Source organism: Manihot esculenta, chromosome 2 (genome assembly GCF_001659605.2).
Source record: "Manihot esculenta cultivar AM560-2 chromosome 2, M.esculenta_v8, whole genome shotgun sequence".
Lineage (NCBI taxonomy): Eukaryota > Viridiplantae > Streptophyta > Magnoliopsida > Malpighiales > Euphorbiaceae > Manihot > Manihot esculenta.
The window spans coordinates 13,074,664-13,096,374 of NC_035162.2; the positions used below are offsets into that span (position 1 = coordinate 13,074,664).

Consider the following 21,711-nt stretch of genomic DNA (forward strand, 5'->3'; position numbering starts at 1 on the left):
CCCGCTAACCCATCAAGTTGGGTGAATTAAATCTCTTTCTCTTGAGTCCGAGCCCCGTTTTGTGCGGCTTGTTCGAGCGTGGTTTGAATTGCGTGCTAGTGGACAAGCTTACATAATAGATTGGATCAGGTGAATTGAATCCCTTTTTATTGGGTCCAAACCCCGTTTTGTCCAATCTGCTTAAACGTGGTTTGAATTGACAGCTAATGTCGGTTTGCATAATGGACTATAGTGGATTACGGCTTGACTCTCTTATATGGGTTCGACTACGGTTCGAGTCACAGAGACCAAGCGGTACAACGTCTTAGTGAATTTAGTTATTTTAATAATTTTATATTTTATGTATTTATTTATATATTTGTTTGGATTTTAAATTTGAGGATTGCTACTGTGATTTTATGTCACCTTCAATTTTTTAAGGTTGAAAAACTGAGAAATGTTCAATTCACTCCTCTTAAAACTTTATTTAAAAACTTTAATAATAAATTAGCAGAATTTTAAAATCTAAAAATCTCACTAACATGCTTGCAAGTCACAACTTAAATTCAACCACAATAAAATTCAAAGTAAAATTACAAAGCTTCCTGCTCTAACTGAAAAGGGTTAAGACAAGAAAACTACAATTCCATAAGTCAGATAATTTTAATTAAATGATGAAATAGCCTCACCTATAACAAATCAACAACTCAAAAAGGAAAATCAAATATCATATATTTTTTTAATTAACCATTATATTTTACTTTTTATGTTAATATTTTTTTATAAAGTTAGAAAATTACCACTATTTATAATAACATGATATTATAAACACTAATTTTATATAAATTAAACTAAATACTCTAAAGTAAAAATAATAAAAATATATGATATTTTTTTATATTTTTAAATACTCTTATACGTTATTATTTGTTAATTTAACAATAGTGTAACTTCAATACTCCTAGTAAAATCTGCTCTACGTTTATAAATGCAACTTAATTAATTTCAAATTCATAGAATTATAGATCTTCATTGTCAATTAAATCCTTCATTAACATTCAAAGGGCAAAATTAACTTAAACAACTAAATTCTCAACATAATGATGACTAATCCCCCAATCATATGAGCCAATTTGTAATTTGCAGAGTATAAAAATTCAATTTCTACGTGTGACTGACTAGCTCAATTATTCAGAAAAATGTCTCTCTTGCTCTTTAACCTACTACTACTAAGGACAGATTCAGTGACCGTTTAAATTTCGAATTCAAAACTTCACGCTTCACCTGACAGTTCTGTGATTTTCGAAACAATAACCAACCAATCAAATAAGCCAAAACGAAGATGGCATAAAAGTCAATCCAGGTGTTCTCAATTGGTTTGTCTGTCACGGCAGTATTTCCCAACAGAAAAGGGCCGAGGACATGAGAGTGGGCCCCACTCCGCTACGCTCCTAACGAATACCGAGCCAGAATCGACGGTCTCGATTTTCCTTCAATTCAAATCAACCCCTTCCCCCGCTTCAAAAGCATTAAACAAATATTAAATAACGCAGCACAGGATCACTCTCTCTCTCTCGCTCTCCATCTCTGAAAGGAAAGAAACTCTGCAAAAGAACTTCAAAGAAAACCATTTGATTTTGCCTTTTCAAAATCCAAACAATTCTCCTTTTAAAGGCTCTCTTTCTCTCAGAGGGAGAGTATTGTTGGGGAAAATGTCGACTCAAACTCGCCGCCCATCGTTTTCTTCCTCAACCACTTCGTCTCTGGCGAAACGACACGCATCGGCTTCCACGGCGTCGGAGAATGTGGGGAAGGTCATGACGGCTGCTACCCACTTGGCGAGGAAGCGGGCTCCTCTTGGCGATATCACAAATCATAAGAATGCGCCTCAAAAAGGGTCAAGAACTTCGATTCCATCGTCTAATTCGGTGGGTTTTTGTTCTTTACTTTGTTTGGTCTCTCAGAGATGAAGGAAAAAGAAAATACTTAAGTGGGTCTGAATTATCGTTTGATTTTTTAATAAATGCGTCCTTATTAGACATTGAACGGTTCAAGTTTCTGTGGGGGTTTGAGCATTTTCTGTACAGGGTTTGCATTTTCTTCTCAAGGGTTTGCAGTCTGATTTATCAGCATGAAAAACCAAGAATTAGAGAAGGGTTTTTTTTTTTGACAACAACAAAGATTATAGTATCTGAAGAAATAATAAGATTAATTCTCTTATGTGATCATTAGTTTACTCTTACAGGTTTTCTAGTTTAATGAATAAACCTTCCAATATTGAAATGAAAATGCCATGCATAGACTATATCTTTGTGAGTAGCGAGTGACAAGTAGTTCTTACTAACTGAATTTTTATATGTGAAGGCAACAAGTTCAAATAAAATTGCCAAAGTGAAAAAGGGTCCTGCTTGCACCATCAACACAGATATCTCGGGGAACAATTTGCCTCCATCTTTAAATGCGAAGCCAAATGCAGTTGCTACATGTAGTGTTACCTCTGTGCCAAGAAGTGATGAGGCTGTCCCTGGAATCGCTGTTGATCCTGTTCCATGTAGCATGGATGTCTCTCCTAGTAAATCAGATGGAATTTCAATTTCCTTGGATGAGACAATGTCAACTTGTGATTCTTTCAAGAGCCCTGAAGTTGAGTACATTGACAACAATGATATTCCAGCAATTGATTTTATCAATAAAAAAACGCTAAGCAATCTTTACATCTCAGAAAATGTGCAAACAGCAGGTTTAGTTTCTTTTTTTTTTTCCTTCTTTTTCTTCCCCACCCCCTTCCGTCTTCCTGACAATTGCTTTTTCTGACTCACTAATTTAGTTTTAATACTTCCTTGCAGAAAATGTGTGCTGCAGAGAAATACTTGCTGATATGGAAACAGATGATAAAATTGTTAATCTTGATGACAATTATGAGGACCCACAGCTTTGTGCCACAATTGCTTGTGATATTTACAAGCATTTGCTCGCATCAGAGGTTTGTCATTTTTTTTCCGTGTGAATGTTTATGCTTCCGGATAGTTTATATGCCTTTTCTTTTGTTTAATTACTTTCCTTGTTAAGGGGAACAGGTGTGTCAATTAATCATTTGCTGCCATCAGAAATTAATGCATGTTTAGTAGAATGTAATTGAATGTAATCAAATAAAAAATGGGTAGAAAAATGAAAATAAAAATTAATTTTATATTATTTCATCATTATTTTTAACCCAACATATACACCCAGCATTCAAGCTGAAGCAACGAGTACATTGAATCTTATAGGGAAATCAGTGGTCTCATATAATCTTGTAATGAGTCGCTTCCTTTGATATATAGTTAGTCATTTCATGTTTTTCTTGTATGATTCTAGCGAACCTCATGCATCTCCTAAAATGCTATGCTTTAGATTATTTTCGTTGCTCTGACTCTACATTTTATTGGATTCTAGACAAAGAAAAGGCCTTCCATAGACTTCATGGAAAGAATTCAGAAAGATATAAATGCCAGCATGCGTTCAATACTCGTTGATTGGCTCGTGGAGGTAATTTGCTTCTTTATCAACCATCACATATTTGTAATATCTATCACCGTACTGATCATGCTTAATTCAAACTGCAGGTGGCTGAAGAGTATAGGCTTGTACCTGATACATTGTTTTTGACTGTGAACTACATAGATCGGTATCTGTCAGGGAATGTGATGAATAGGCAAAGACTGCAGCTTCTTGGTGTTGCTTGCATGATGATTGCTGCGTAAGAAAACATTCTTTGCTATGTCTTTCTTCATTCCCATATACTGCAACTCTTTTATCTCTAGAAATTTTCTCCAAATCACATACTCAAAGGGGAAGTTGTCTTTATGGCAGAAAATATGAAGAAATTTGCGCGCCACAGGTGGAAGAGTTTTGCTACATAACAGATAACACCTATTTTAGGGAGGAGGTATGGGTTTTATTTCCCACATTGGGAAATGTGCATTTTCTTGTTGCTTCCTCACATTTGCTTTATTATCTGGCCTGCACAGACCATTAACATTTAATGCTTGCAGGTTCTGGAAATGGAATCAGCAGTTTTGAATTACTTGAAGTTTGAATTGACAGCCCCAACAGCCAAATGTTTCCTTAGGTAATTACGAAATTATGACTTTCTCCACCTTATTTTTTTAAGTTTTGCTACTCGTTTTTGATCCTGGGAACCATTCCTGTGATATGTAGACGGTTTGTTCGTGCTGCACATGGAATCAATGAGGTACCCATCCTTGTGTACTTCGAAAATTGGCTCTGATATTTTTGTCATAAGAAAAGATTCATATGACTATCCTTTACATCATTGGATTAGCCCTTACCATTGGTTCTGCATGCTCGGTTTCCTAGGTTCCATCAATGCAATTGGAGTGCTTGGCCAACTACATCACTGAATTATCTCTCTTGGAGTACAGTATGCTTGGCTATGCTCCATCACTCGTTGCCGCCTCCTCTATTTTCTTGGCTAAATATATACTTCTTCCTTCAAGAAGACCTTGGGTATGTTTGTAATAGAAGACTAAATTTTGATATGGAACTTTTGCCCTATTGCTTAAGCTAAACTATAATGGCCTGATCATCCTCCTGCTTTGGAACAGAACTCAACTTTGCAGCATTACACGCTTTACAAGCCTTCAGATTTATGTGACTGCGTTAAGGATCTACACCGCCTGTGCTGCAACAGCAACAATTCTACCTTACCTGCAATCAGGGAGAAATACAGTCAACACAAGGTAAGCAAAACTTCCTTTGCTGACATAGTGTGTAAAATCTATGTCTTCTAATCTAATTTGGGTTGTTTTTATTTTTTATTTTTTTGCCTCAGTACAAATTCGTAGCAAAGAAGTACTGCCCTCCTTCAATAACTCAAGAATTCTTCCAAAACCAAAGCTGCTAAAGCAGTTGCACAACTCTTCCAATGTTCCGTTGGATAAACTTCAACTGTATCATTTTTAGTAGCTCTTTGTGTTTCCTAGCAATGGAATACATGCGTTCTTTTCATTGTATCATTTTTTTCCCCTTCAAAATCTTGTAGCATTTCAGTAGCTTCTGGCTTATTAAATCTTGTAGCATTTCAGTAGCTTCGGGTTTATTTGGTTTAGGTTCTGTTGAGTTGAGTCTACTCTTTCTCAGAAAAAAAAAAAAAAAAAAGAGTTGAGTCTACTCTTTCAGCAAAGATATTAATGCTGATAATCTTGTATGATATAGAATTTTTTAGCATAGTTGCTTCCTATTGTATCAAGCAAATATCCGCTGGTGATATTTTGTTCAAGAATGGGTATTGCTGCTGCCTGCGACGCCTTCTTTATTATTTGTAAATCTTCTTAATCAGTAACATCCCACTGAAATTAATGATTTAACATATCTGTAATGATAGCTCACGGACTGAAATGAAATGGCCAAAGCTCTTGTGTCCTGTTGCTTCTTAATATCTCTACCCTAATAATTTATCATTGGAGTGAGCAATAAGTGAGCAATATTTGGTTTAAACATAATTCAGTTTTATATTAATTTTAGTTCGATCTTAATTTTTTAAAATTTAAATAATTTAATTTAATTTAATTTAATTTTTTTTTTTTTTAAGAAAAATTTTTCTATATACAATTAAGGATGAAATTAAGAATATAATTTAGGTATACTAGTTATGAATAAACAATTTTATATTTTTCATTTAAAAATGATAATTTTTATTTTATAAAAAAATAAAAAATTAGGAAAACATGTTAATAGTAAAAAAATGTTTTTAAATACAAAAAACTCATAATTTTCATAATTAAAAATAAAATTTAAAAATATATATAAAACTTAATTATTGTTATTTTTAAAATTTTAGTTAAAAATTTTGAAAGATTAATTAAAATTACCTAATTTTCTATAAATAAACATATACTATTATTGAGATATGGTTTCATATGCATAATTAACGCCTAGCATTTTTTTATTTTTATTTTATCGAACATTATAAGTTAATTGCTGCAAAGATTACAAGGTTGAGCTTAGCAATAAAAACCTCGAACATGAGCTCAAGGTTACAAGAGATAAAAGAGAAAAATAAGGCCTACAGGTAAACCAACAGCCGCAAGAGGTCCAAGGCTCAAAAACAATAAAACCCAACCCTAGATTTACAAAAGGAGATAAAGTAAGGAAACCGTCGCTGCCGCTCCTCCAATAGAAGAGAAGACCCGTAAATAACCACAAAATCTGAATTTATTTTTCCAGGAGTAGAACCCTGAAGGCCCACAGTAACACCATCTTCAGTAACTGACGAAAGCGTCCGTGGTCAAAACTCCATTTACCAACAATTCAGGGACCTGTAATAATTTCTTCTCGGTGGACTCTCTCTCTCTCTCTCTCTCTCTCTCTCTCTCTCTCTCTCTCTATGTCTAGATCATTCTCGATCTATGTGGAAGCTCAGTCTTTTTGTTTTTTTTTTGCCAGCGTGGATACTCACTCCTTAATCCTTAAGAATAACGTGGTCAAAGGATACACATTTCACTGTCTCCTTCCTCTCTCACAGGCTGAAGCTTATTACCTCGTAGACCAGACTCGTCGTCGTTCCAATTTTGCCTCTTTCAGTTCAATGAGTTTTTTGAGACCCTCTGTACTGCATCAGTTCCTTCTAACTTCCATTTCTCTTAAATGGATGCCGTGCCAGAGCTGGGGATTTCTTCGATGGCCTGGTCTTGATGGTTTCTTCAGACTTCTTGTTTTGGTGCTTTTATGGTCTATGTGTTCGGAGATTCGATTCATTCCTTCTTCTTCCATGTACCCCACTCTTCGCGTTGGTGATCGCGTCTTTATTGAGAAGGCAAGGATTCTTTCCTCATTTACTCTTTGTTTTATGATATTATTTCTATTTTGATAATTGATTGATCTAGATTCTCGGTGGGAATCGAATCGTTGTCAAGATCATGGTTCCAGAATTTGCTTTTGGTATCTTCAGTCCCTGTAGCTTGATTATTTAAAGAACTGATTTTACATTTTCTCATTTTCCTTATTTTTACATTCACAGCTGAATGACTAGTTCTTTTCTATGGAATTGCTCTTACTCTGATGATCGCTATATATTTTCTCATATAATTATTATGATTTTATTCGCTTGATATGCTAATTGGTTTGGATTCTTTTTTATTGCTCGTTCTTTACTGGGTTATTTGGTTCTTGCCATAATAGGGTTCCTGGTTGCTATAATGAGCATGATGTGTCCCTGTTTAACTGAATTGGGAACATTTAAGCCTAAGTTAACGAAATTTTGCACTTAGTGTTTTTCCAACTTGCTTAAGTTCTGCTATTCACCTAATTAGGCATGGCTTCTTTTTCTGTTATGGTAGCCCTTGTGTCAAAGGGGAAATTTATCCCACATTATTAATGGCCTAAGAGCCCTAGCATTAACTCATGTACAGAGGAAGTGATCAGACAAAATTTGTAGTTGTTTATGGACGCTTCTTTTGGTCTAAAAGCATTTTAGTTAAGAGTTATTAAAGCATTTTAGTTTAGAGTTGTCAGCAACTTCTTAGATACTTGTTGATGTCTCCTGTATGTCTGATGATAGTTTGAGTTCATTGTTCTTGACTGCACTTTGCCAATCTAATCCTCCATCTCTATGAGTGTATGTTGTCTCTGTCCATCAATTACACTAATCCCATGACTTTATGTCAGACGATCAACATTCAGGATAGAAATTTTAAATGTTTGCATAACTCCCATTTTGTCTATGATAATCAGATGAGAAATTTATTCAGGCAAGCATCTACCAATTAGCAAGAAAATTATGGGACAAGAAAACACCTTGCAAATTTTGCAAAGCCACATTGTTCAATTCTTTTAGAGAAATACAAAAAATCTGTGCTAGTTCTAGCAAGAGCTAAAAGGGTGATCTCATTTATGTCTCTTCTGTCAGTAACATTAGCTTCGAATTTTAACTAATATTTCTTAACTTATCAGGCCTCATACTACATCCGGTCTCCTGCTATAAATGACATTGTCATATTCCGAGCTCCAAAACAGGTGTGTTGTTTGGGTACTGAATCTGCCTCATTTCTTTCTATAATGGTGTTCTTTCTTCTAGATTCATAATATCCCTTTTCTTCATTGTCTGTGGCAGCCTGGAACCAGCGAGGAAGTTGTTTTCATTAAGCGAATTGTTGCGAAAGCTGGAGACTATGTTCAGGTAAAACCATTTCTTTAGTTTACAGCTCCACATGTGCAAGTCATAATAATTGATTTCTGCTTAAGAATGCGATATGGCAACTAATTTAAGCACTAAATTCCTGCAATAAACTGTCATTTAAACATTTTGCTTTTCAATATCTTCCATATGTGCTGACTTATTGAAAGATTCTTATACTTTGGTTAGCTGTGTGGCTGCATTGTCTGTAACCAATACATTTCATTCATTAAAAAGGTGGATAACTTAACATGCTTATTTTATGCATGTCAGAAGCACTTGTTAGAACTAAGAGCAGGGGCTGTTTTATTGCCAAGTCCTTAAATGTTGTCCTTCAAAAACTTGCAGGTTCATCACGGATCACTTTATGTCAACGGAAAAGCTCAGAGGGAAGACTTCATAGCAGCACGACCAACATACACATCAGAGTTAACTGTGTGCCCCTATCTTTTACATATTTACTCTTCTATATCGCTGCATTCTTTCAAAGCGTTTTTCCAAACCACCAAAAAGTGTTCTCGAACGACATTACAGGGTTGTAAGCTGGGCAAATGGCTTATAAAATAGCCAAAAATATTGAATGCACTGAATACATCTTGTCATTGAATGAGGTACGCATATGTGATTGTGGAGCGACCCATTGGACTCTACATTGTTGACAATTAAAAACTCTCATCCAATCATTTGGATTTTACTAATCATGAGCCATGAATGCTGCCGTGGGCTTGCTCTTCCTTTTACGAATGAGTCTTAATTTCTCATGGAACCATAGCCCCTTATTTTTGCTTCATATTAATTTACCTTTTACTGGGTTTGCAGTATGTGCCGGAAGGTCATATTTATGTCTTGGGCGACAACCGCAATAACAGCTATGATTCTCATGACTGGTACTATTCTCAATCCTGTACTTCCTATTTGAAGATACCTTTTCTCTTTTAATTATTTCTTTGATTCCAGTTATTTAAGATTCCATTACAAGGTAACATAAGATCTCTATGATGCTCAAATGTAAAATAAAAATGCCCCTCCTAGGATTTTTCCTGACCAATGTTGATGCATAGTTGCATTATTTTTATCTCAACTTATAGCTTTTTACATTCTCATATGCTCATTTGGTATTGATGCTTAGGGGACCTCTTCCTGTAAAGAACATCATCGGAAGATTTGTCATGTGTTGGCACAGGCCGTCAAGCTGCCGCTGACCATGATCATGTGGGTTAGATACACCAGAAATCTCCCACGTCTTGATAGATATCATTGGCATATTTATTCTGCTCCTAGGCATGATTTACTCATTGATTGATTGTTTCTTTCATTGGTGCCAATATGGTTGTAACTTGTAGATTGCATATTGTTGGTAATGTTCACTCCTTGTTGGATATAATAGTGTTACGAGTAGATTTAACTCGAGCTATGATTAGAATGTGAAAGTTAAATTAGCTTATCAAGCAAATTGGTTGGTATTGTTCACTTCAGATTGGGGTTTTTCATGTCATTTAAAATTATTTTTTAAAAATCACCTTCTAGGATGCGGCATGATGAAGCTGTATTTTCTACCAATTATGATACAAATATTTTTAGTGGATTGATAATTATTTTTACTTAGTTAATATATTTTATATAGGTCTACTCTCATTTTACACTATAAATTTTATCTAGTTAAAAATTTTCTACAGAAATTAAAATCAACACAAAAAAAGAAAAAAAAACCACAGAGGGCTACAGAGATGATCGCATTCTATAATAGTAAAGGCCGTATGATTTTTTTTATTTAATAAATTTATAAATTTAACTCAATTTTATTCATTGTGAAATAAATAAATTAATTAATTCACTGTATTCCAGTAATTATACATATATATATTACAATAATATGTAACTGAGGTCTTATATCTATTGTGCAGCACTGTCTGTTCATTCTTAATGGCCTGCTAACCTGATTGTTCAACTGGACAAGCTGTAGACCCGATTAATAGATAACTATGGTCGAATAGAGCCACATAAAATTCGAGTGATTAAGTCAGGCCCAGCCCACTGACTAAGTTATGTTTCCCAACCAGATGGGGGAACATATGCCATTGGCAAGTAACCAGATCCTCGCTACTGTCGAGTGGCCGCAGGCCTGGATAAGTGATACGCCTCCTTCCATGTAAAGATCCCAACTAGGTTATTTTTGGTCTAGTTGTCTTGTGCTACAGCAGATTTGGAAAATAAAATGAAATACAATTTTTTTAAACAATATCCTATGAGATAGGTTGATTTAATTTGTTTTTGATTTAAATTTGTCGATACTAGTTTTTTAGAGGTAATATAATTCAATATCACATCTAATTATAAAAGAAATAAAATAAATAAGTAAATAAACAAATTCATATAACCTTATTGTCCTAATAAATTGGAGTACTTATTTATTATTATTTTGATATTATATATGTATCTTAATTTTTAATTCCATAAAGGGTTTCATACAATCAAGAGTTGGAATTTAAAACTTTGATTAAAATAGAGAAGATCCATTGAGAGAATATGTAGAAACTAAGTATAATTTAAAATTCTAAAATGAAGAAATTCTTTTTTTTTTTAGGGGGAGAAGGGAAGGTACTCTATTATCAAGTCAGTAGGTATAGATAAGAAGTGAGTTGATAAGAGTTTGGCATATCCCAAAATGAAAAAAATATAAATTTAAAAGTCTATAAACAGGATGGTAGATATTTGTCATTAGATATTTAAAGTGGAATCATCTCAAAATTCTCCACTCTTTGGAAGGTAAGCTTGCAGGTTGTTAATATATATTCCAATAAGAAAATTTTCAAAGATTATAATCTTCTTGCCAATCATCCCTACTCCCACACATACAAACTCTCTAAAAAAATATCTAGCTAACTGTAGACTGAAAAAGAAATTGAGCTTTTACACTTTCTACATTCATGCTGGTTGATCATCATTTGGGTTTTGATGAGAAAAAAGAAGAAAAGGTATAAAGGAAAAAATGTCATATGATTGTCTTGCTTCTGATTTATTTTTACCAAACTAGTGAAAGTTATAGAAATCAGATCTTTTTAATACTTTTTTTTTTTGCATAACATTGCTAATTTGATAATGTTTTTCATCTTTAGTCAAATTTTCTATTAAATTTGAGTAAAAATTTCAATTATATTTTATTACGATGTATAAAATATGATCTTTAAATATTCATATATAAACTTTAAATTGTCTATTGTATTGAATTATTCGAAATGTAATTATTATGCTAGTTGTTTGCAAATACTGGCAAATCAGAAGTTTTAATATTGACCGATTGATGATAAAAAGACAAAAATCTTTAAAATCATAAGAAATTAAAACTGTTATGAGTTTTATCACGATATCTGTCTTTAAAAATTACAATTTTTTTTATTTTATACTTGAAATTTATTAATTAGTAGTGAAGAAATATAAAGCATAACACGAATTTATAGGATATTTCTATAGCTTAAGACATGATTGAAAGCCTCAATTTTCCTCTAAATGGTTCATCAAACTCTCTATCTTTGAAAAGACTGAAGGGCAACTGTTACCTATTAAATTAAGCTGCATTTTTTCTTGCAACTGCAATGTTTGTTCGTTAAATTGCTTATCTTAAAATGGGCTTCATGTCTTTTCCAATTCTTAATGAATGCTACTTTGAAAGAAAGTTGAAAAAATAATAGAAGTGGAAATAAGTTCATTGGTCGATTTTAACTTTTTGAAAAATTTCTCATTAAATAAGATGTATATATCATATGTCTAAATTTTGAATCAATGTTGTAATGATTTATAAATTGATTTATTTGTTTGAAAAATGGCAGTCCCTAGTCCTTTGTTGTCCACCTTCCTTGTCGTCCTAAGACAGGCAATGTCTGGTGCTGAAAACGCACGGGGACTTCATCTTCTCAAAATGCTCATTATGATCTTTACATTCCTAACTCTACTACTTTGCAAAAGAGATTGAGACTGCTGCAAGTTTTGCCATGTGCCTTAATTGGGAAGCTACAATTATATTGGTTTTGTATTTGAGATTTTTTGGCTAAGATATTTCTATAGTTTAAGACAGGACTTACGTAGTAAAAGCCTCAATTTTGTCCTAAGTGGTTCATCAAACTCTCTGCTAAGGGCAACTATTTTTTATTTTTTATTTTTAAATGTTAGAACTTTCTATATTTATGGGCATTGGGCCTTGCTTGTGGGGTTAGGGATAGTAGGCTAAAGCTATCCTTTTTCTTGCAACTGCAATATTTGTTCCTTAAGCTTACTTATTATTTTTTTTTAATATGTTAAATTGCTTATCTGATAATGGGGCTCATGCCTTTTTCAATCCTTAATGAATGATCTGCAGTCTCTAACCTTTTTTAAAAAATTTAAAAAAGTTTAAATAATTAAACCAAAATTATAATAATATATTCTTTATAAGAGTTATACGTACTACTGTGAATTAGAGTTTATTTAAATTTAATATAATATCAGAATTTTTTACTGATGTTGGATCTCTCACGTTCCAATCTAGTCCTATCTCGATCTGAGATAGCGATAATATGTCTTTTTAGATATTTTTTCTCTTTAAATTAGTTTTTAAGTGAATTAGACGTGGTCCAAATTTAATACAAATAAATCTAACAATTAATTTTAATTTTTTTGAAAAAAAAAAACTTTCGATGAATATGTTGAATATAAATTGATTTATCTGTTTCAAGAATGGCAGACCCTAGTCCTTTATTATCCACCTTCCTTGTAGTCCAAATACGGGAACGTTTGGTGCTGAAAACCCACGGGGAGTTCATATTCTCAAAATGCTCATTATGATATTCTACACATCTCACTTCTCATAATTCAATTCTTTATTTAAAAAAAAAAAAAAACATATGATTATCAAGAAAAATTTATTTAGACAAAGTCTATATTAATCCGAATCATAAAATTATAATAAAATCTATTATTTATATTTTGAATCTATACATATAAATCTGATACAGTTAAGAAATTTCTCATAATTATTATTTTATTTTAATAAAAATAATTTTTTATTAGACATAATAGAATATAAGTGCCACAAATTATAAAGCATAATTGCCTTCAATATTGCATGAAAAACACTCGATTTAACTGAAAAATTAAACTGGTTAATGATGAGATTCGAATATTATTCTTTTTTTTTATTGTGAAAAAAAAATTAACTTTAATAATTTAAATGAGAAAAATAAAAATATGTTATATGTTTATTAAAAAATTATTACAATTAATTTAAAAATCACTAAATCTAATTGTAAACTACTTTAAAACGTTAATATTAAATTAAGCAAAGGCAAAACCAATCAAAATCAGTTTTAGTGTACAAAAATGCGAAAAAGGCTTCCATTACAAGAAAAACGAGAAACACGGTGACCATGTTTCACATCTACCACTAAAAAGCTCTTCTCCACCTATTTTGGATTAATAATTTAAATCATAAGCTGCAATTCTCGCTGATTCTCGAGTTGAAATTTTAAATATAAAATATTTTTAAAATTTAAAATAAATTATTTTATTTTATTTTTAATAAATTTATTTGATATAAATTTAAATTAATCGAATAAATAAATTTTAAAATATTAAATAATATATATATATAAATTATATAACTTATATATTTATGTATTGAATTTGATGATCATCGGTGGTCACTCATCAGGTCTAAAAAAAACAGAACTGGTTTTAAGTCTCAAAATTTTTTAGGTTGATCAATCCAATATTTCAGACTCTAATAGACACGCGGGGGAGATCAGATCACCGATTTCAAATCTAATAAAAAGAAATTCAGTCCGGTGATGTGACACAAGGAGAAATAGCAGATTCAATCATTTCGTAGTCGTGCCCACTTGTATACCGAAAAAAATTAAATAGTAGCTTAGCGTGGACTGAGATCTGACACGTATGTACGTAGGCCTGTGCAGATTTCGGTTTAAACCGAAAAACCGAACCGAACCGATTAATTTTGGTTTTTCGATTCGGTTAATCGGGATGATCGGTTTGGTTCGGTTAGTATATTTAAAATTATTCGGTTTTCGGTTCGGTTCGGTTTAAACGTGTTAAATAACCGATCAAACCGAAATAACCGATTTCGGTTCTAATCCCAACCCTCGGCCCAGGCGTTCGCCTCCCCTGTCCCCTCTCCATCATTGAATCTCTGAAATCTTTCTGTGGATCAACTGAGGACATAACCACTGCAAACCGATTTTACCCAAGCCAAACCCGAACCACTGTCGCCTCATCGCCGTCAATCAAATCGACCGGCGTAGCGGGGATTGCAGTGGAGCCGGCAGCCGCCGCCGAGGGAATACCTGTAGCAGAATTGTCGGACCACGAAGTGGCAACGACTTGCTCCACATCGATGTTGCTGCAGTTCCGGCGGGACTTGGTGCTGAGCTGGCGAAGTTGGGAGGGAATTTCAAGATCAGAGATGACATTCCGCCACCGAGAAATGAAGCCGTTCCAATGACGATGCCGCTTCGTGGCGACCGTCGAACTTCCATGACGATCCAGCTTTCATGAAATTGATTAGTTATTTCGGTTTGAACCGAACCGAACCGAACCGATTTTTATCGGTTTGGTTCGGTTCGGTTATACTTTTATAATCGGTTTTTTCAGTTTTGAAAATTTTAATAAATCGGTTTTCAGTTTTTTCGGTTCGGTTCGGTTCGGAACCGAACCGACCGATTGCACAACCCTATATATACGTACGGATATGAGTGACAGAAACATGTAACAATGTAATAGAAAAGTTGTTAGACCTCACTACTAAAAAACAAGAAGAACGAATCTTTCCCAGGTTTACACTCAAACTCCAAAATTTTATTATTTAAATTTTAAAATATAAAATTTATAGTAATCAAATTTAGATATACAGCCATTTACATTTTTTTTTTTAAATAAATCAGTGGGAATTTAAATTAGTTTGAATAGTGATTTTAGATATTAAATAATTTTAAAAAAATTAACTACAAATAATAATTAAAAAATATAACTGAAAAAACTGTATAATAATTAATTGATCTGATATATGATGTGAAAAACTGAGTAATAACACCTGTTTCTCCTCCAAAGCTTCCACCGGGACCCCTTTTCTGATTTCTTTGCCCTAAGACTTCTCTTTTACTTTTCCTTCCTTAATTCTAAGCCCATAACTAAAAGCTGATAAATTATGAGTAATTCTCTGATGCATTATTTAATTAAAAAAAAAGATAATTTCTAAATGTATATCATAAGAAGGATGTATAAGCCACTTTATTTTATAATATTGGAAAAAATAATTAATACAAATCTTAAATTAACTTTTAAATTATTCAGTAAAGTTAAAAATGTTAAATTTTTAATTTTTATTAAAAGGTAAAAGAATATTTAATATTACTTAATTTTATTTGGTTTTTTAATCATTTAAGGGTAAATTTCTAATATTTTAATTATTTAAAAATATAAAAAATGAAAATAAGTAAATAAAAGCCTATATTTGATATAACAATTGAAAATCTGAAAAAATGGATTTGGCATTCGTGTGGTGCACACACGGAGGCGATTGTGCCAAACCTTTCCCACGACTAGGCAAGTTGCATAAGAGGACCCACTTTCAATCAATCAATCAAATGAACGAGCGATGGTGATGGTGATGGTAGCGTGACGCGGAAAATATGAGCGAATAACAGCGCATGCTCTTTAGACACCATAGTTGACTGCCGTATCATAACATTTCTCCTTCAGTCATCAGTCTTCTTGTGGGACCCATTTTGCTTCTCACTTCCACCTTCGTTGACTCCTGCTTTACCATCCAATGTGTACTTTTCATCCTGCGGTTCATATCTTTACTATTTTTTCCTTTTTAATCAATTCTTAAGCCCCGTTTAGTTAAAAGTAATTGAATTAAGAAATTTTAAGTTTTTAAAAATATTAAAATTATATTTATTTGATTGATATTTTGATTTTACCTTTTAAAAAATTAAAATTATTTTTAATAGTTTAAAATTTAAAAGTTAAAGATTACAGAAAGTGTATAAACCGAATGAAAATTACATTTTTTTTTTTTATTTTTTTTTTCATTAGTGATATTTAATCATCTCACTCCTATAGAGCCACTTATATTTGTCATTCAGATTGGTATATACAGACGTGTCAGAATATTTTTACACGTCAGACGACTATTTAATTTTTTTCGACGTGCATATTGATAGAACCGCAAAGTGACTGCACTCATTTCTCTTACCTTATATCACATCATCGAGTTAAACTTTTCATGGATAGGTCCGCACATGTAATCAATTCGGTTCGCCTCTAATCATAAGATTGATCAAGTAATGTTGAACCGACCTACCTGCGTATGACTTGATAAAATTTATATCGTAATCTTCTCTAAAGTCAGACTTCATCCTCCGATGAGAAGCAAAACGTATATCAATTTCTTTTTTATGAATTTAATTAAATTATTTTTAAAAAAATCACCTCTAAAAAACAACCAATTTAACTAAACAAACTCTTAATTTATGTACTGCATTCTAAATTTTCATAAAGATAATAAAATTAAAAGTGTTTAGCATTGTCCTATTAAAATTGATCATATCTTATTCTTTTAATAAGTTATTACTAATATAATTATTTATTTATATTTTTTTAAGTCTAGTTAAATATACAATTATTTATATTCCAAACCAAATAAAAAAATTAATAAAGTTTAAAAATCATGTACAATTTTCTTATAAAAAAATTAATTTACCTAAAAAAACAGAATATTTGAGTTATTATGCCAAAAATAGATAAAATAATGATAATTGTTGAGGCTTTGAATTTTCAATTAAAGATATAGTCAAAAGGGATAATAATTAATTCATTTGTTAATTACTTGTTATGTATGGCTTTCTTCATTTGATTAATTACCATAAGAATATTAAGATAAGTGTTTCCTAAAAAAAAATAATTGCTGTATTAAATTAATGTTATCCATCAATATCATGTACTTAATTACTTAGGCATGTCTTTTATTATTTGTATAATTTAACAAAAAGCTTGTCTTTACAATAAATGAATCTTTTTAATTTTGGAATATTAATGTTTGTCTCACACTTGCTATAAAGTTTTTTTTTTTTTTTTTTAAATTTCCCCATAAAGCAAGGAGTTTTAAAAAATCCCAACTCGTGATAATCTTGCTATAATTAGTTGAATCTCCACTAAAATTATGTTAATAAATAGTATAGCTTTTTTTAAATATGGCATCCATTATTCGAAATGAATTATTTCGATTAATTTAAATTTTCGCTGATTACGTCTTTTAAATTATTTGAAATTAAATTTTTTTGAAAATGAGTGTGTAATTAAAATCTCTTTTAAAATTAAGTATATAAATTTATAATAAATTGATATAATAATAATAATAATGATATAATATATAGAAAAATAGAGTTTTACAGGAATTTTGTGAATTTGGAAAGAGCTTAACCTTAGAGTAGAATGTCTCCTCCCTTTTATCCTTTTCTTTTCTCCCTCACGCGAGATGGTCTCTCTGCTATTGGTACACATTTCCCTTGGTGCAGGTCCGTACGTACGGATAACCCCAGGACCCTCTCTGTGTCAGACAAACATTTAATTCTCTTTGGCGTGCGAGTAGGTAGGGCTGCAAAATGACAGGACTTGCAGTCTTTTCTTCTTGTGACTGGATTTAAGGAAAAAGGACCGAAATCTTGAAAAGGGTTGGCTTTAAGGCTGAAATGAACCGGACCGATCTGATTGAGTAACTTAAATAGGAGTCCGATTAGGAAAATGAATAGATTGGATCTGGCTTATTCGGGACTTAGGAGCCTTCTGATTATGTGCTGCTACTATCGGTCTGACTTCGTAATGGGATTGTGAAGTTTTGTGGTCATTAAATAATAATAATAATAATAATAATAATAATAATAATAATAAAATACAGTAAATTTATGTTTTAAATTTAATTTATAAATCTGATTTAAATAAAAATTTAGCACGTGTGATGTGGGGAAATGGCAGTTGAATACGCAACAGACTCACGAGTACCACATCACACTTGGAGGCCTTTGTCGTCTTCACTGTTAAGAGTACAAGTTAAGGAACTTTATATACCTTCTCTCTACCACAATAACAACTCAATTATAATAAGTTAGATGAAAAAAAAAATTTTTTTTTTCTTTTACTTTTCTTTTTGAATGAAATTCACATTTTAAAGATGCCATTACTAGAGGATGCATTTGCATTATAACCCTTTTGTTCAATTCCTTAGTCATTAATTACGAATAAATAAATAAATTATAAATTAATTTAATTAATTATAGCATTATTTTTTAAACTAAAATTGAGATATTTTAAATTATCAATTTTTCTTTAGGGGGGCGTGAGTATTGATGCTCTGTGTATATACGTGATTTTGTTAGGGCAAGTGGTGAGACCATGCATGGATTATACTTAATCTCATTCTCAATTTGGTTGTAGATTGCCACTCATTTGATTTAATGGGATGAAAGAATCATATTCTCTAACAATAAGGATGGATGAGAATTGAAGAGAAGCATTAGGGTTGGGAATTTTAATTCAGAGGTGGTCCTTAAAAGAGATAGATAGGTATATTAGAATAATATTTTAGCCAGCTTTGCTCTCTACTATATATAAGTTGAGTGTTTTGATCCAAGTGAATTGCATTCCATCAACTTTCCTTCTCCTTTTCCTTTGGATTTTGATCCCTTCTTGCTCAAACAACAGAAGCTTCAAGGATCTCGCCATTTTAAAGGTAAGAGTTTCAAGCTTTTCTCTATTTCTCATTGTGGACATTACGCATTTTAAGCATTTTGATATGAATATTATTGCATTTTATTGCTAAAAAATACAATTTTTTTTTTTTATTTTGAAAACAACAGAGATTATTTCATTTTTAGTATGTTTCTTATGGGTGATAAAAAAATTATTGTTGGGAAAAAAAAGGAAAATATAAAATTAATGAAATATAAAAAGAAATCCGCCAGATCATTGTCTCTAGCGGCAGCAGAAGAGTTACGTGTCTTTCTGAGCTCTGAAAAATAAAGCGGTGAAAGAATGGTCGGTGCTCCGGTGGGGTAGTGTTTGTTAGTTAATGGTTGGGAGGGATTTTTGAGATCTCTTTATTATATTTTAAAACATAATCAAATTTAAAAAATTAAGAAAATTAATCAAATTTTAATTAGATATCAGTTGATATTTAAAGTATAATTGTATTTTTTCTTTTTAAATGGGGTCACAAAATCTTGAATACTGGTATTGCTAGAGGACAGATATCACATACAGAGAATCCGAGTCGAGTCACGAGTCAAAAGGGTCTTTAGAGCATGTGCATGCCCTTCAAATCTATAAATAGCTACTCTTCTTAGCTTCCATTTGCTCATCATCCCTCAAATCAATCTCTACTTTTTCATTAATTAGCTTGCTTTGTTCATCTTTAGTTCTTTAAAGCACAGAGAAGAACTCACTTCTGTTTCTTTTGTGAACAAAGATGGTTGAAAATACTGCAGCAAAGACCCATTCCCACCAAGTTTTCGATGTTTCCATTGACATCCATGCACAAACTGGCTCCATGTGTCTCGACGACGATGGTCGTCTTAAGCGAACCGGTAATTAATCTTACTTAACACAATCTTAATCACAGATTATAATCCAGGAATGTGGTCGATGCTTGATACTGATTATGATGATGATGATGGTTCAGGGAATATGTGGACTGCAAGTGCCCACATCATAACGGCGGTGATTGGGTCTGGGGTTCTGTCTCTGGCCTGGGCCATAGCTCAGCTTGGATGGGTTGCTGGTCCAGCGGTTATGTTCTTGTTCTCTTTGGTTACTTACTATACTTCGACTCTGCTCTCTGCCTGCTACCGTTCTGGTGATCCTCTCACTGGCAAGAGAAATTACACTTACATGGACGCTGTTCGATCCAATCTTGGTAATTTCTGCTGCTTGTTTCTAACATAAATCTCGATCTTTTCAAAGTTTCTGAACTCAAAATCCTTACATTACCATGAAAAATTTCTCAGGTGGGGCTAAGGTCAAGATTTGTGGATTTGTTCAGTATCTTAATCTCTTTGGAGTTGCCATTGGTTACACAATTGCATCATCCATAAGCATGATGTGAGTTCACAGACTTGAAAGTGAAAATCAAATCATTTTGGTTTCATGTTGCAGTGGCTAATCAGATTTGTGGGTTGTGATGAAACAGGGCTGTTAAGAGGTCTAATTGTTTCCACAAGAGTGGGGGCAAAAATCCTTGCCGTATGAATGCTAATCCTTACATGATTGCTTTTGGGATCACAGAAATTATTTTCTCTCAAATTCCTGATTTTGATCAACTATGGTGGCTCTCCATTGCTGCCGCTGTTATGTCCTTCACTTACTCCACTATTGGTCTCGGACTCGGCATTGCTAAAGTTGTAGAGAATGGGAAATTCATGGGAAGCTTAACAGGAATCAGCATCGACACTGTGAGCCAAACCCAGAAGATATGGAGAAGTTTTCAAGCACTTGGAGACATAGCTTTTGCTTATTCCTACTCCATCATCCTCATTGAAATTCAAGTATACTTAAATCCCAAAACTCAAATACATTAAATAATGAAATTTGCACATTAAGTTGACTTCTGTTTGATTCTGTAACAGGACACAGTCAAATCTCCACCATCAGAATCCAAGACGATGAAGAAAGCAACTCTAATAAGCGTAGCAGTGACAACACTTTTCTACATGCTCTGCGGTTGCTTTGGCTACGCAGCTTTTGGAGACATGTCGCCTGGAAATCTCCTCACAGGCTTCGGCTTTTATAACCCATATTGGCTCCTAGACATTGCCAATATCGCCATAGTAATCCACCTCATCGGCGCATATCAAGTCTACTGCCAACCCCTCTTTGCTTTCATTGAAAAAGCAGCAGCACGAAGATTCCCAGACAGTGACTTCATTACCAAAGAAATCAAAATCCCAATTCCTGGCTCCAGTTCCTACAAGCTTAACCTCTTTAGATTGGTCTGGAGGACAGCTTTTGTGATTCTGACAACTCTGATCTCCATGCTCCTTCCTTTCTTCAATGACATAGTTGGTCTTCTCGGAGCTTTAGGATTCTGGCCGTTAACTGTTTATTTCCCAGTTGAGATGTACATATCGCAAAAGAAGATACCAAAGTGGAGTACGAGATGGATCTGCCTCCAAATCCTGAGTGGTGCTTGCCTTATAATCACCATAGCTGCAGCCGCTGGCTCCATTGCTGGAGTTGTTGGTGATCTTAAATCTGTCAAGCCATTTCAGACCTCTTACTGAATCAGTAGATTTGGGCTGTCATGTCACTCATCCATAGGGCTTAAAGATTAAGAATTCGGAGCCTGTTTACGTGTCTTGATCTAATGCAAATGTATGAAAATTTCATTTTTTATCTTTAAGAATTTGCAAGTGTAACACGTGTGCATATTCACATGCAAATTAATGTTGAATGTTTCATATTTTCACCGTTAGGGAATGGGAAAATTCTTGCTCAAGGTGTATAAATAAAAATAT

General features: G+C 32.8%; 3 protein-coding genes across 7 annotated transcripts; all 3 read left to right on the forward strand.

Moving 5' to 3' along the window:
• Positions 1-1,513: 1,513 nt before the first annotated feature.
• Positions 1,514-5,404, forward strand: LOC110608617 (cyclin-A1-1). The gene is made up of 11 exons (XM_021747886.2): positions 1,514-1,907; positions 2,344-2,719; positions 2,826-2,962; positions 3,415-3,507; positions 3,585-3,718; positions 3,832-3,907; positions 4,014-4,090; positions 4,180-4,213; positions 4,339-4,488; positions 4,587-4,721; positions 4,814-5,404. The coding sequence occupies exons 1-11, from the start codon at positions 1,692-1,694 to the stop codon at positions 4,883-4,885; spliced, it is 1,500 nt and encodes a 499-aa protein (XP_021603578.1). The 5' UTR covers positions 1,514-1,691; the 3' UTR covers positions 4,886-5,404.
• Positions 5,405-6,161: 757 nt separating this feature from the next.
• LOC110610045 (chloroplast processing peptidase) lies at positions 6,162-9,630 on the forward strand. Of its 4 annotated transcripts, XR_002487153.2 has the most exons (8): positions 6,162-6,318; positions 6,427-6,796; positions 7,933-7,995; positions 8,093-8,158; positions 8,504-8,590; positions 8,690-8,766; positions 8,975-9,042; positions 9,285-9,358. XR_002487153.2 is itself a non-coding variant. In XM_021749914.2 (7 exons), exons 2-7 carry the CDS (start codon positions 6,569-6,571, stop codon positions 9,355-9,357), a joined length of 585 nt encoding a protein of 194 aa, XP_021605606.1. In that variant the 5' UTR covers positions 6,164-6,318; positions 6,427-6,568; the 3' UTR covers positions 9,358-9,630. The 4 variants fall into 4 exon arrangements, 1 of the variants encoding a protein (XP_021605606.1); XR_002487152.2 differs by having other exon boundaries at positions 8,504-8,766; positions 9,285-9,630; XR_006350066.1 differs by having other exon boundaries at positions 8,690-9,042; positions 9,285-9,630.
• A 9,149-nt stretch (positions 9,631-18,779) lies between these two features.
• LOC110604395 (amino acid permease 3) lies at positions 18,780-21,668 on the forward strand. Of its 2 annotated transcripts, XM_021742549.2 has the most exons (6): positions 18,780-18,932; positions 19,668-19,785; positions 19,881-20,114; positions 20,206-20,299; positions 20,388-20,742; positions 20,824-21,668. In XM_021742549.2, the coding sequence occupies exons 2-6, from the start codon at positions 19,668-19,670 to the stop codon at positions 21,475-21,477; spliced, it is 1,455 nt and encodes a 484-aa protein (XP_021598241.1). In that variant the 5' UTR covers positions 18,780-18,932; the 3' UTR covers positions 21,478-21,668. The 2 variants fall into 2 exon arrangements, with proteins under 2 accessions (XP_021598241.1, XP_021598249.1); XM_021742557.2 differs by lacking the exon at positions 18,780-18,932 and having other exon boundaries at positions 19,409-19,785.
• The last annotated feature ends 43 nt before the right edge of the window (positions 21,669-21,711 follow it).

Bases quoted from the DNA above. Each gene is read 5' to 3' on its own strand.
- LOC110608617 (XM_021747886.2), top strand. From the start codon at position 1,692: ATGTCGACTCAAACTCGCCGCCCATCGTTTTCTTCCTCAACCACTTCG. The intron at 3,508-3,584 runs GTAATTTGCTTC...TTCAAACTGCAG, and splicing joins TCGTTGATTGGCTCGTGGAG to GTGGCTGAAGAGTATAGGCT. The intron at 3,908-4,013 runs GTATGGGTTTTA...TAATGCTTGCAG, and splicing joins ACACCTATTTTAGGGAGGAG to GTTCTGGAAATGGAATCAGC.
- LOC110610045 (XM_021749914.2), top strand. From the start codon at position 6,569: ATGAGTTTTTTGAGACCCTCTGTACTGCATCAGTTCCTTCTAACTTCC. The intron at 7,996-8,092 runs GTGTGTTGTTTG...TGTCTGTGGCAG, and splicing joins TATTCCGAGCTCCAAAACAG to CCTGGAACCAGCGAGGAAGT. The intron at 9,043-9,284 runs GTACTATTCTCA...ATTGATGCTTAG, and splicing joins AGCTATGATTCTCATGACTG to GGGACCTCTTCCTGTAAAGA.
- LOC110604395 (XM_021742549.2), top strand. From the start codon at position 19,668: ATGGTTGAAAATACTGCAGCAAAGACCCATTCCCACCAAGTTTTCGAT. The intron at 19,786-19,880 runs GTAATTAATCTT...ATGATGGTTCAG, and splicing joins TGGTCGTCTTAAGCGAACCG to GGAATATGTGGACTGCAAGT. The intron at 20,300-20,387 runs GTGAGTTCACAG...GTGATGAAACAG, and splicing joins GCATCATCCATAAGCATGAT to GGCTGTTAAGAGGTCTAATT.